The sequence below is a fragment of the Rattus norvegicus genome, chromosome 1 (genome assembly GCF_036323735.1).
Source record: "Rattus norvegicus strain BN/NHsdMcwi chromosome 1, GRCr8, whole genome shotgun sequence".
NCBI lineage: Eukaryota > Metazoa > Chordata > Mammalia > Rodentia > Muridae > Rattus > Rattus norvegicus.
The window spans coordinates 251,313,537-251,328,113 of record NC_086019.1 but is presented as its reverse complement, the minus strand read 5'-3'; the positions used below and the strand labels follow the sequence as shown (position 1 = coordinate 251,328,113).

Below are 14,577 nucleotides of genomic sequence, written 5' to 3'. Positions count from 1 at the left end.
AATGAAGAAGAAAAAAAGAAGGAAATGACAGGAGCAGTATACACAGGAGAGACGACAGGCAAATATAAAAACAAGTGTGTGGATATAAGTTCAAATACATCAATAATTACAATAAATATAAATGGACTAAATGTACCACCAAGACAGACTTAGAGGTCATCACCAACAGTGGTCTTTGCAAATGTTACAACAGGATCTACAAAGACTCTTTTAAAAAATTGAAGACTAGTCTGAAATACAGGTTTTAACTAAAACTGGTGTTAGCTAAAATAAATGACTAAAAAACTTTTAAAGACATGATTTTTTTAAAAATTCTTACTATGACTTTCTCTCACATTATCTAACATTTGGAACCACCTGCAAATACTTACTGGTAACTGCAGAAAATCCGCAAAAGGTCTTCTGTACGAAATTCTTGAGGAAAGTCATAAATTTCAATGACATGTGGGAATTCACATTCACTGAGGTCAATATCAGGAAGTTCATGGTTGTAATAATCAAATCTAGGCTCCTGGATACTTTTTCTGTTCTTCATATTTCCTGATAACTAGGGAGGAAGAAACACAGTAAAATGCCCGCTAAAGGGAAATGAAGACGTTATAAAAATACCCTTCCATGTATAAACAATCCTGCTCCCGTCTCCATGTTCCTACTCCTTAGCTTTTGGCATTACCTCTGTATTAGTGGTGTTCATGAATATAATACTGGCCAGGTCCACTTATAATCATACATGTGGAATGTTGGAAAAAGCGTTAAAATCCCATCAAATAAGCAAGGCATAAAACTCGTATCTATCAATTAGCAGTGAGAAAACAGACATATCACGGAGGTGCAGACATAGCTCTGTGACATAGCACTTGTCTAGCATATGCAAGGCCCTGGAGTGTGGTGCACAGGGATGGCTAGAGGAAGGAAGGAGGGAAGGATTAATATAATGAGTTACAAATAGCACATCCTGGAAACTGAATTTCAACACTAGTTTTAACTGGGCTCATGATAAGGTGCATGACACACCTCATAACTTCTTTTCTGGAAGTGAATAAAACAAAGTTTGAAGAGTGAAAACCTTTAGTTCAGCTTTTACTGTGTATTAAATGGTGAGGAGAAAGCTTACAAAGGAGTTTGCTAGGACAAACCTAAGTGGCATAAGCAGTTATACTGAAGGTATGGAGTAGAAGAGCTGCCTAGCCATGAAAGAATAGTAATGAACCACTGTCACTAAGAAGAAAACCCTTAAAGCTGTTCTGGTCAGGCCCTTCCAGGACCCCTCTTTATTACATGCCCTTCACTGCTGCCACTGTCAACATCGTCATCACCACTGTCATCACCAGAAGGAGGAAGGAGAGAGAATTTATAATGTCAAAGATGGAGAAGTGCAAAATAGAGTTAAATTATCAGGAGGGAGGAAAAGGGAAGGCAATTTAGACACTATTCTTGTGTCTCTGTACTTTCTCCACTAAATCCTATTTTACATCTAAAAACATGGAATCCCTCCACCCCACACACAGACATTGAAAGATACGGTAGATGTTTGGCATACACAAGTATTAAAAGAAAAGTGAGCTCGAGTTTACAGGGCAGACACCATGTTAGCTCCAATCTATATAAAATCTATATAAAATCTATATAAAATACAGAGAGCAAGAAGAGACTGTTCCTGCGACTGCACCAAGAGGAAAGGCCAACTGAGTCATAAAATTAAGAGTTTTTGCTGGGTGTACAAAAACATCTAAGTTTGTCAGACAACCAAACAGTCTCCAATTCACAGGCACACAGACAGCTTTCCCTTCTCCATTCAGACCATGACAGAAACTGACCACAAGGGGCAAGAAGACATTAGGTGGTGTGACTTACAGCAAGCACTCAGAGCCCCACGGATCACAGAGTTCTGTGGTCATTTAGAAACCAGGCCTTATGCTAGAGGAACACTGTGATCACCAGAGCCTGACGTCAGCAAGTCTGAATAGTGTAAAAATCACTCCAGTACTTGGGACCCTTGTATTCATTAAGAATTCGATGATCAGCTTGTTAAATTTCTGCAAAAACGGGCATCTAGGTCTCACTAGCTGTTATTCAGTTTGGAAAGTTATCTTAATATTGTTTTCCAACAGATAAAGATTGGATATATTTCCATTTTTGTATATCTCAACATTTTGAATGTATTACATATTTGTTTTGTATTACATGTACACATGTAGGCTCGTGAGGAGGAATCAGATGACAACCTTGCAATAGCTGGCTCCTTCCTTTCACCACACAGGCCCTAGGGACAAACTCCCTAGGTTCTTGGTCTGCTGCAGGCACCTTTATTCAAAGAACCCCCTGAACAGTCCCATTTTGAGTTTTAGAGTATCACTTTGATATTTCTTTTGTTAAACTTATTCCTAAATATTTTCTTTTTGATTCCATTGTAATATAATTGCTTTCTTCATTTAATTTTTTTGATTGCTGACATTGACATTTTTATTTACTTCGCAAAAGCAAAACAAAACAAAGCACTGTATGTGTACATTTAGGGTCAAATAAGGCATTGTGAGAAGTAAAATGCAGGCTATAAAGTATCTTTGCAAACTGATTATCAAGAAAAAGGCAGGATAGTTTGGCAAGAAAAACTGACTAAAATTCTTTGTTCTTCCCTAGTAGGTAAAACTGAATTCATACACTTACACTTCAATTACTGAGCACTTTGGCTTCTAATTACACACACAGTGTACTAATGGCAAAACCTCGTGTAATAGTTAATACTGCTTTTAAACATGACAGAATCTAGAATTGACAGGTGACAAGGTTGTGTGGACACACCCATGACAGATTATCATGTTATGGTAAGTGAGGGAAGAGAAGGCACCCAGAGCGCGGCTGAGTCTGAACTGAGTGAAAAGGAGTTGGATGAGCCGAGTCTCTCACCAGCCTCTCCCTTCAGGCTGCAGATGCAGTGTGACCAGCTGCTCCCTGTTAAATGGACTGAACCTGGAACTGTGGGCTAAACGAATCCTTCTTGAAGCTGCATTATTAAGAGTGTGTCACTGCCAAACAATGTCAAGACAGTAACGCACACAGCCCATACTTCTCACCCAATACTTCATGAACCACGGGGACAGCCTATGAAGGCCACTCTGATGAGGTTTTCTACTGTCATCAGGTCCTACTGACTTTTTACAAGAATGCCTGCTCTCTCTCCCGAAATTCACAGCAGAGTATTGGAAGGAATTTGAGAGCTAGGAGGAGAGCCATATATGGGACATAAACGTGTATAAAGAAGGAAGGAACAGAGCGAGACTGTGAAGGGAGGCTCACTCACACAGAGGGATAGAGGTTAGACACAGAAGACATGGGTTGAAGGGAAGGCTGGGAGGTGTGAGGGAGATACGTATACTGATGAGACAGGTATCCTTGAGGCAGACTTAGACTAATATTAGTAGCTGATGTCACATGAGGCTATGGAGCTGAAATATGGCTAGTTCATATAAAATGAACTTTAAGTATAAAGTATATATCAAGTTTCAAAGATTTAATACAAAAACAGAATGTAATATATGTCTTATTCATAATTTCCTATACTAATCACATATTGAAATGGTGTTTTTGAACATATTATGTTAAAATACATAAACCATACTGCTTATTTTGATTTTTTTCTAACATGACTAGTACTCTTACTGCCGGGTAAGCAATTCAAACTTACTGCCAGGTACGGTAACAAAAGCTTTTAATCCTCAAACTCTAGAGGCAGGTGAATCTCTGAGTTTGAGGCCAATCTGGTCTGCAGACTGAGTCCCAGGACAGCCAGGGATATAGTGATATGGTCTCAAAGAAGGGAGAAATGAGGGAACAAGGGAGGGAGGAAAATTCAAAGTTACACACGTGGTTCATATTTCTATTGTAGACAACTAATCTTAAGTGTTACAGACTCTGGGGCAATATTTCCTAAAGTCAATACGAAATATAATTTATAAGACTCACATTTTTATAGTTAACAAACGTTTGATGAAAAAAGAAATGAGGTTTGTAATTTGATCCGCTTTGATGCATCTACTGCAGACCAAAGGAAAGCTTGCAAGTGATCGAGAGCAAATGATTTAAAAAGTGATCATGTGATGTGTGTATAGGTTGTCCACAGCACAGATGTGGACGTCAGAGGACAACTCTGTAGAGTCCGTCTCCTTCCTCAACCTTCACATGAATACTGTGGCTCAAACTCAGGTCTGGGTGCCATGCTTACATGACAAGTGCCTTTATGGCCGAGAAAGCAGCTGTAACATTTCAAGACTTATCAGTGGTCTTGTCTTGCTTCTTAGAAAGCCTAAGTGAAACCAAAATATTCTGTCATTTATTTTACTTGCTTCCACAAACTATTCAACTAGTAAACTTCTTCAAAGTATGGGCCTGAAGATTCTTATTGTCCTAGTAGTTTTGCCAGGCCTACAGAATATAGCTTGACTTACTGTGACATAAGTATCCAAATCTATTTGCAGAAGACATTTAAAAAATAAAGGACGGTGGAAAGTAAAAATAAATAAGTAAATAAATAAATAAAATCTGCAGGCTCTTTAATTCTTCACTGTTTAAGATACAAAAGGAAAATAAAAAGATATGATTTATTCTCTATAGATAAAAAATTAAAATATGCTACATTATTTTGGGAGAGTTATCTACAGCCTTGTCAGACGGGCTGCTATTATTATCCTGAATTCTGTGTGCAGACAGAGAATTATGTCACAGAGAGACTAAAAGGATATCCCTATGGTTACAAATCAGATTACTGACAAAGTCTGAATCATAATTCCAGTCACCTCGCTGCTAATCTAGCTTTCCATCCAATGTGATAGTAGAATGGCCTTACAGTAATGGGACCAGAAGCAATGCCTGCATCAGTGTTCAGGGCAACACTCTTTCTGATTAAGGATTTATGGATACAAGCTGTTGTAGGCAGGAGAAGGAAAATATCAATGGCCAAGTTGAAAAGATAACAGAGCCGATAATTTCTTTGCACTCCAATATTCTAACAGGCTACAGATTTTCCAAAGAACATTGCTCACAATAAAGCAGAGTAACAGCCTCCTAAAGACGTTCACAATCCAGACTCTGAAACTGGTAAAAACCCCACAGCATGTGAATTAAGGAATTAAGGTAGCAGACACAGATGTGTGAATCAGCTGACCTTAAAATAATAAGATTATCTTGGTGGGTCCAGTGCAATAATAAGCATCTTTAAAAGCTGAAAGCCTTAGAGACAGACAGACAGACAGACAGACAGACAAAGAGAGACAGGCAGGCAGGCAGGCAGGCAGACAGACAGACAGAAGCTCTGCAGATAGAAAGGGGACTATAACAAGGAATGTAGGACAGCCTCTGGTACTGAAAAGTGTTTTTAAAAGTAAATCACCTCCCTTACAGATTCCATAAAAGATCACAGTCTTGTCAATATCTTGATCTAGTCCAGAGGCACCATCTTGGGACTTCTGATCTGTATTAACCAACTGTAAGATAGTTAATCTGTGTTGTTGTAAGCCACTGAGTTTCTAGCCACTTACTACAGCAGCAGTATACTACATGCTAAATACCTAAGATACTTTTCTTACTTCACCTCATGTCCCATCTTAACCAAAGAGTCATGCTCAGCAGGCCTACACAGTGCACTTTCTTTCCTACTATTCTAAGCACTGATTTGCAAGTAGCTTTATATCTGCCCCCTTGCATACCTCAAACTTATATTTGCTCTCCATGGACCTATTCAAATACTGCCTTAAACACCACATGAGCCACTTGTTTTCTGTGCATCTAACAGCACTACCTGCATCTGCATTTTCACAGTATTCATGGCCTAGCATGTTGAACCTCTCTCCCTCTAATTTTATCCTAACCCCCTCTCCCCCCAACCATCCATTAGGCTCCAAATGTTTGGATGATCATTAATTGACTCTGGTACCAGAGAACAAATGGAAGCTCTAGTACCCACCTATAAATTTAATACATGAATCCCTTAAAGGACAGGTGAACATGGCAGGTTGACCTTGGCATTCTTGGAAAGCTGCTGTTACAGATACACTAAGAGTCTAATCTCACAGTGGGTTGCATTTGCAGTTAATAAGAAAACTGGAAGGTTTCTCCTCTTCCATACATGCTTGTTAAGACCCGATGAGGAGTTAGCACTGATAAAGTAGATTGGTAAGAGTAACTACTTGCCTGGAATGGAAAAATTAAGTCAAAGAGGAACACTACAGGTTTCAATCTTTTCAAACCGATCCTGGTAGCTCAACTCAAGAATTGCAATGATACTCACTGACAACAGCTGTACAAGAAATCTGAAACTTGCAAAGCTAACAGAATTGACATTCATTGTCATTTTGCTTCTGAATTTCTCTAGAACCCAAAACAATTTTTCCTTATGCTATTCTGAGTCATCTCAAGTCTTGCATCATATCCAAGGCTGGTTGGTCTACCACAGCCATCTTGTTTTCACTTTTGAGGGTATTACCCTTGCCCATCTATCCCTCTCACAGCAAAGCACGAGACATCAGACTCAGACCCACTGCTTTAAGAAGAAAGCTCATTTTAATCCAGGTGAGCTGTATAATAGCATGAAGTATTAGCTATTTAGTTTGATGTTTTATCTGGTATCCAGTATCCCTGGCATCACTTAGTTTTCCTTAATCATCTTAGCCTTTGGGAATTCTATAAAGATCTGTATGACTACTCATTAGCACTCAGATTCTCTGTCTTGATTCTAGGCCTCATGCAAATCTCCATCTTCCCACACATCAGAGCTACCACAACAAAACACAATTCTACATTTCAGCAGTCTGGCCTATGGCTAGTAACCCCTTTCTTAAACCTAGCAACAGAATAACTCACCAGTGTTTTTGATATAAATTATAAAATTAATTAAAACCCTAGCGTATGCAAAATCAAATGTTCCTAAAAGTATACTATGTCTTCAACCAGTTTTCAACATAAATGGATCTTTAATTTTGGAGAAGTTGCTGCTGTCTGTTTACTTCTGACAAGGGCAAAGAGGTTGATTTTTTTGCCAGCCCTCGCCTCTCCCCCAGCCAGTGTCCTTGAACAAACAATGAACCGAATAAAAGAAACAAACACTGTGAGTCAGGTCACTATCATAGCTCCATCTGCCCAACCAGTGCTCACATAAATATCATACAGAGTTCGATGAACAGAGTACACTCGGCACAGCACTGAGACCACCACCAATCTGCTTCAGAAAAGAATCTCAAATGAGAAAGCCTCTCTTATGCTGATAATACAGACTCAGAGCTCTTTTCTTCAGTTTTGAATTGGATCAGAACGAACGTGTCAATGGCTTGTACATCACTCAAGAATTCTAACAACACTCAAAATGGAGTTTTTTTAATTTTAGGGATTACCTGGCTTAAAACAACAGCAATGGAAAGGGATATCCGTAATGCTCCTACTTTGTGTGTGAACCAGGGATCTCTAGTTACCATGACTAACAGACTGAACAAGGCATATATTCAGCCAAGTGCATCTTAGACGGCCTGAGTGATCATGGTAGAACACACAGTTGGAAGATGTCTACAAATTCCCACTTGGGCAGTCTACAACCTATCAGATCAGAAAGTTTTATAAAATACAAATTATAAAATCTGTTAAGATGAGCTAGAACTAATAAAAGACACTGTGAAAATAGAAACAGTAATAAAGACGTGGAAGGTATATACTTTATTAATAGAAACAGGAGGAAGAAATTAGGAACTCAGAACAACATGGGAAAAAAAAACTGTCATCTTATTAACTCTAAGACCTCACCAACTCTAAGACCTTACTAACCTTGGGAGATCTTGTCTTTTCAGTCAGTGTGCCATTCATGAGACAATCAAATAATATGAGTATCTCTCTTTTTTAATTAGATTTTTCTTGGATATTTTATGTATTTACATTTCAAATGTTGTCCCCTTTTCCTCCCTCCCATGTCCCCTTCCCCCAACCCTCCTTCTATGAAAATGTTCCCACTCCCACCTCAATGCCCTGGCTTTCCCCTACACTGGGGAAACAAGCCTTCACAGGACCAAGGGCTTTTCCTCTTACAGATGCTAACAATGCCATCCTCTGCTATGGAAGTGGCTGGAATCATGGGTTCCTCCACCTGCACTCATTGGTTGGTAGTTTATTCCCTGGGAGCTCTGGTGGGGTCTGACTGGTTGATACTGTTGTTCTTCCTTCAGCTCCTTCAGCTCCTTCCGTCTTTTCTCTAACTCCTTCATTGGGGTTCCCTTGTTCAGTCCAATGGTTAACTGCAAGTATCCTCATCTGTATGAGTAGAGCTCTGGCAGAGCCTCTCAGGGGACAATCATATCTAGCTCCTGTCAGCAAGCACTTCTTGGCATCAGTAATAGTAGCTGGGCTTGGTGGCTGCACATGGGATGGATCCCCAGGTGGGGCAGTTTCTAGATGACCTTTTCTTCAGTCCCTGCTCCACTTTGTCCCTGTATTTCCTCCCATGAGTATTTTGGTAAAGCAATAAAGTAATCTTCCTGCAACAAACCCAAAGAAGATAATTCCACTTCTAACAACAAAAATAACAGGAAACCCTTAGCCAGACTAACCAGAGGGCAGAGAGAGAGGAGAGGAATGAACAAAATCAGAAATGAAAAGGGAAACATAACAACAGAAACTGAGAAAATTCAAAAAAATTATCAGATCCTATTACAAAAGCCTATATTCAACAAAACTGGAAAATCTGGAGGAAATGGACAATTTGCTAGACAGGTACCGTGTACCAAAGTTAAATCAGGATCAGATAAACTATCTAAAAAGTTCCATAACCCCTAAGGAAATAGAAGAAACATTAAAAATCTCCCAACCAAAAAAAGCCCAGGACCAGATGGGCTTAGAACAGAATTCTATAAGACCTTCAAAGATCTAATACCAATACTCTTCAAACTATTTCACAAAATAGAAACAGAAGGAACACTACCCAATTCGTTCTTTGAAGCCACAATTACACTTATACCTAAACCACACAAAGACCCTACAAAGAATGAGTATATCTCTTACGTGGCTGTTTCAGTCATTGATTTAATTATCCATCAGATTGCTATGTGGCTATATGATCATAAATTATATATTTTCTCTCTCAATAAAATACAATTTAAGAACACAGCCAACATATAGCACAATGCTTTTAATGTAGTAATAAAAGTAACATCTTGCTATTTGCAATTTATGGTGTCAAACTCCAAGTGTTCAATATTTGTTATTCAATACCACCCACGTTAAACCACAGTCTCTGGAAGCTGCATTATAAAGGCCTTTCCTCTTCTTGTATTCTTACATGCTCTAAGTGTCTGAACTATCAGTTGTTTCTCTAACTTGGGTTTTTTTGTTTGTTTGTTTGTTTGTTTGTTTGTTTTGGTTTTTTTGGCAAAAGACAGAAGGTGAGAGAGGATGTTAGAATTCCAATTAATAAATTGAATGGAAATGGGTGCAACTCCTTTCCTTTGGTCACCAATTCTAATGGTTATGAAACAGCAGTAGGGACTGGAGAGATGGCTTAGTGGCTAAGAGCACTGACTGCTCTTCCAGAAGTCGTGAGTTCAATTCCCAGCAACTACATAGTGGCTCGCAACCATCTGTAATGGGATCTGATGCCTTCTTCTGGTGTGTTTGACAGTGACAGTGTGCCCACATACATGAACTAAATAAATAAGTCTTAAAAAAAAAACCAGCAATGACTTTGTGTAACAAAAAGACTAAAATGGTAGACTATTCATTTTTATGCCAAAACTCAAAGATTAGATATGGCCAATGAAGGTACCCAAAGCCAACATCCATCAACAACATTAACGCTGTTCCGTTGGTACCTTACCTGCCCTACCCATTAGTCTGCTGGCCATAACAGAAGGAGGCAGGGGCTATGGAAGTTTTGTTTGTTCATTATTTTCCTGGGAAACAGTTAATTCCTAGAGAGATAACAGGAGTCATGCCAACATTCTCTTCTTTATTGGTTACTAGTTTAAATTACCATATCCTGGCTTTAGAAGATTTAGATGAAATGCACTTGCCAAGTGGTGGTGGTGCATACCTTTAATTAAAGTACTTGGGAGACAGAAGCAGGCAGATCTCTGAGTCTGAGGCCATCCTGGTCTACAGAATGAATTCCAGAACAGCCAGGGATACACAGAAAAACCTTATCTTGAAAAACAAACAAGTAAATAAAGTAAAATAAAAATAGAAGATGAATGTGATCTTTGACAATGCATTAAGGGTTGCAGTTCTGGAGCTCACTCATGACTTAACTATATCCTAGTTTCCTTTGACCAGTTTTGAGGTTCAAATGTCATTTATCAATCAATGCTTCCCATACCGTACTTCACAGCATATCTTCTTCTTGCCTATTAGAAACATTAGATATGCCTCTATGTTTAGTCTTTATCAACAAATAAATAGGCCAACTGGGAAAACAGCCAAAGCCGCCTGTGGGAACACTTTCAAGATAGATAAGCCTCTAGTTCTACATTTAATAAAGTATGTTTGTATAATATAAATAATAATCTAAGATATTAGATTTGTGGCAGCCTTCAAAAAAAAAAAAAAACCAGGAGAGTTGAATCTACTGTATCCACAAGCTACCAGATTCGTTCTATTTTTATCCATCCTTTAACATAGTTGCGCTCTTCTGTAAGTACTGTTAAGGAATGCAAACATTAGCTGTCTTCAGGTCAAAGCACTACATATTCCATTTTCTTCGCATCCCCAGTATTTAGTCAGTCAGTAGTTTCTGACTATGTTAACATGCCTCTCAAAACACTTAGTTGTTGCCTAAATTCTTTTGTACCAAGATGTGAAAGATCCAGTTGCATATATAAATCCCCTCTTCCAAAATACAAATGAAACTAAAAATCCTCAAGAATCTATGTACCAACAACACTTTCAAAGTTGGTAAAGGCCAACCTAAAAGACAGCCCTCGAATTCTAAGTGATCATTCCCAGCCATCAGCAATTACTAACACTGCCACGTGTGCTCAGCTGCCTTTTGCAAGGAGTTACTCTTTCTCTGCCAGTCTCAGTCAGCCTTCTGTCAGCTCCAGTTTAACAGTTTCCTTCTTGGACTAAGATCCTTTCCTAATGATCTGAACTGGAGTAAGCTGTCTCCATGTACCTAACTCCCTCTATCATTAGTATATCTATCCTAACCTCAAACTCCTGCTTGATAAGGATTTTATAACTACCACTAAGACAGTGCCCCAGTCACATTCTGACAGACATTTAAGGTGTGTGGACCTCTAGGCAAATACTGTAAAACGTGACATGTTTCAGAATTACTTGGAAAAAGTTAACAGATAAGCTGTGGGGCTAAAGAGTATGCAATTCTAAGAGGGTCCCAGATGATACTCAAACTGCTCGCCCAAGCACCATCCTCTAGGAACCACTTACCGCCCTTGTGAAGCTGAGTAAGGAAGGGTGTAAGTGAATGGACTGCACATATGCAATTCTGATATAAATTCAAGGATCGTGGGTGTTCACTCACAACTACTCTCCTTTCTATATTTCATTCTAAGGAATGTGTAAGATGTTTGTTGACTTGGTGTCAGGAAGCACTCACTACAGTAATAGTGAAACTGTGCAAACACTTAGGAATGAAGGAGTGCTTCCTAGTGGAAAGTCGGTTCTGTCTAATATGCTGTACTCTTCAGTCTTGGGGTCTTTCACAGCTGTGTGGTACTTCTCTATACACCTGACTAATACTTAGAAACAAGAAACTCATCATTATCATTTAAAAAATGACTCAAACAAAACCTTTCAGGTGAAGGCATGGTCTGTTAGGAAGAACATAAATGTAAATAAACACTTCAACTGTCAATGACAGAACAGGACTGAAATCCTCATGTGTCTCCTAAAGGATAACCACCTGGGGATCATAAACCATTTCTCCATTCCAGCCTAAGCTTGTGTGAACCCACAATAAGAAATGAAAGAGAAAGTGGTTCTCTATTTAAAGACAGTGGTCCTAATTGTAATAAAGAATTTAAGTGGCAGAGAAATGGTAAACTATGAAGGATTTGTCCAATGCCTTCAAGTCACACATTCTGTATTTATGAACTTGGACTATCAGCACATCATTATTCACTTACACATAGTTCCTTACACATACTCAATAGTCATTTATTCAACTTAAGTCAGTATCAACTCCTTTAAAAATAGCCATATTCATTCATTTCCTTCTATAGTTTTCAACGATATTCCAAAATTCACTAAAAAATAAGAACAAACAATTAAGTAATAAACTACATCCTTCCCCCCAAAGGCTAATATAAAAATACATGTTGTCAACACAGAAAAATATTTTGAGGTTCCTGGTCTGTATTTCCTCAATGAGCAGCCAGAATCCATTAAATTCATATCTAATCTATTCAATGTAACACCTCTTAGGACTTAGCAATTACAGATATAGCAGGATTATATATGTTTTAACTTTTCCATATCTATCAGTCTTTTCTCGATGTATAATCCTATCAGGCTATTACCACAGTAAGAACTCTTAAATTTAATGTGAGAAAATGAATGAATATATACAATGTCTATCAGAAATACTTTCAAATCTAGAATCCCTAATTTATAAAAAAGTCTAAATATCAAGTAATTTCTAGTGAGCATACCTCTTGTAGAAGACGAGGGTCTACACAATCACCATCATCATTAAACATAGACTCCCAGCTTTCCTCCACAGCAATACTTCCTTGTGTATGAGAAGTATCTGTTGTTTTTAGACCTACAGATGTGTCCACAGATGAATCAGAAAATGGTATGCCACACACTCTACTCTCTGAGTCATCTTCCTCTTTTGTTTTAAATTCTTCAGCAGTTCTTAGGTCATGCAAGGCCTCTGTCATCTCCTCAGTAGTATCCAGATCACTGGCCAAGGCACTCTCCACAAGTATGCCTGATCCATTCGACATGCTCAGTTCAGAGTCCAGACAAGGGGTAATGTCACTATCAGCAGTCTTCTTTATGGGTAAAGAGGAAGCACAATCTGGCACACTTTCTGTCAACTTTCCTGTTGACGCTGTAAAACCAGATGCAATACTCCCAGCATAAATATCTGAGCAAGCATTTAGGCTGCTACTGTTTTCAGAGTTCGTCTCACTCTTAGCTGAATCAAGTCGGGCTACATCTGCACTCATTTCTATATAATCTGAGGAATTTCTCATGTTGCCACTACTCTCACCAGATTCTCTAACTGCAGCTGTACAAGGGCTGCCTACAGTCACAGGGTCACAAACTGTACCTGCAATGTCCACCATACCTGCCTTGCTGGCACTGTCGCATACATCCCTAAATCCATTACCTGTGTCTATTTCATGAACAAGGTCCACTGTATCGGAAGGTTCAGACTTCACACACAACTCATCAGCAGAGCTGTCATTCCCACACTCTCCAGTCACTGCTGGGTCAATAATACCATTTGTGCTCTCTAGCTTGCTGACTATAGCCATTTTAAGAGAAACGTTACCCATAGTCTCAGAAATGGAATCTACACCATTTTGACCCAAGACAGACTCTGTACTGTTGACTGTACTCTCACTTTCAGCTTCGAAGTCTACAAAAGTTGGATGCGCAGCATCATCTGGCTCTCCAGGAACAGAAATTGCAGAGATGTTCCCAGGACTGTGCTTTGACATCCCATGTGATGTTTCCACACCATACGGTGCAGTTTCAGAATCAGAACTTAGTGTCCCTGGCATAGCCATACCATCTGGTTTCAGCATAGTTGTAACAACTTGAGGAAACTGAGAGACTAGTTCCATAACTTTGGCCTCAGTTACAATGCTGCTTTCCAAATTTCTATTTACAAAAGTTTCCCCACTGAAATCACAGAGTTCCACGTTCTGGAACGGTCTGTTTGGAACCTGTGCAGCACTGACTTCTGAGGAAGACTGTGATGGAGGCACCCCCCAGGGTCCTGTCCCTCCTGAAGTCTGAACTTCCACACACTCCATCTCCTTTGGTTTAAAAAGTCTTCGTAAAGGTATGCTAGATACAGCCGCAGCATCGTGAGCACTGTTCTGATGTTCTTGGGATGAGGCATCTATGGGTTTTCCAGTTCCTCTCTTAGAACAAGCCTTCTCTTTATTCCTTTTTGGTGGGGACCTGTCTTTCCTTAGTTTTGGTGGAGATCTCTTTCCTTCCCTACAGTTACTATCCTTTCTACCAGATTGACCTGCACTTAGTCTGTGGGACTCGGGTTTGCTTGTAGAAGTCTTCTGAGGAAGACAATCTTCTTTTTGTTCTCTCAGCACAAAGGCAGGAGGCCCCTGGTTTTCTTCCTGGTCACCTGACTTGAGGAGAGCTGCTCCCCTTCGAGCTTTAGGTACATAAAGTGCCATGTCAGGCCTTTTGGTTCGAACTCTGCATCTCTCTGCTTCTTGCTGCATGGCACCACTTTGATCTGAAAGAAAATGAATAAGTTAATAAAAAAAAAAAAAGAATGGTAGAGAGCCTACTAGTCTATTCTTTTATTTTTTTTTTAAGTCAGCAGTCACTGACTTAAAAAACCTGACATAAAATACTTAATCCACTCAGGCTGTCAATAAGTAAATT

General features: G+C 39.2%; 1 protein-coding gene across 3 annotated transcripts in view; it reads right to left on the bottom strand.

Annotated features, from left to right (window-relative positions):
- Positions 1–14,577, bottom strand: part of R3hcc1l (R3H domain and coiled-coil containing 1-like) — a 78,058-nt gene that overhangs the window by 16,382 nt on the left and 47,099 nt on the right. For all 3 annotated transcript variants that reach the window (XR_010066339.1, XM_039101422.2, NM_001427847.1), the window contains exons 2-3: positions 12,636–14,425; positions 372–547 (exon numbers count right to left, since the gene is read on the bottom strand). Coding sequence is in view for 2 of the 3 variants with exons in the window: in XM_039101422.2 (XP_038957350.1) it covers positions 372–547; positions 12,636–14,425 (1,966 nt within the window). In the remaining variant the exon portion in view is untranslated. The remainder of the gene's footprint in view (positions 1–371; positions 548–12,635; positions 14,426–14,577) is intronic.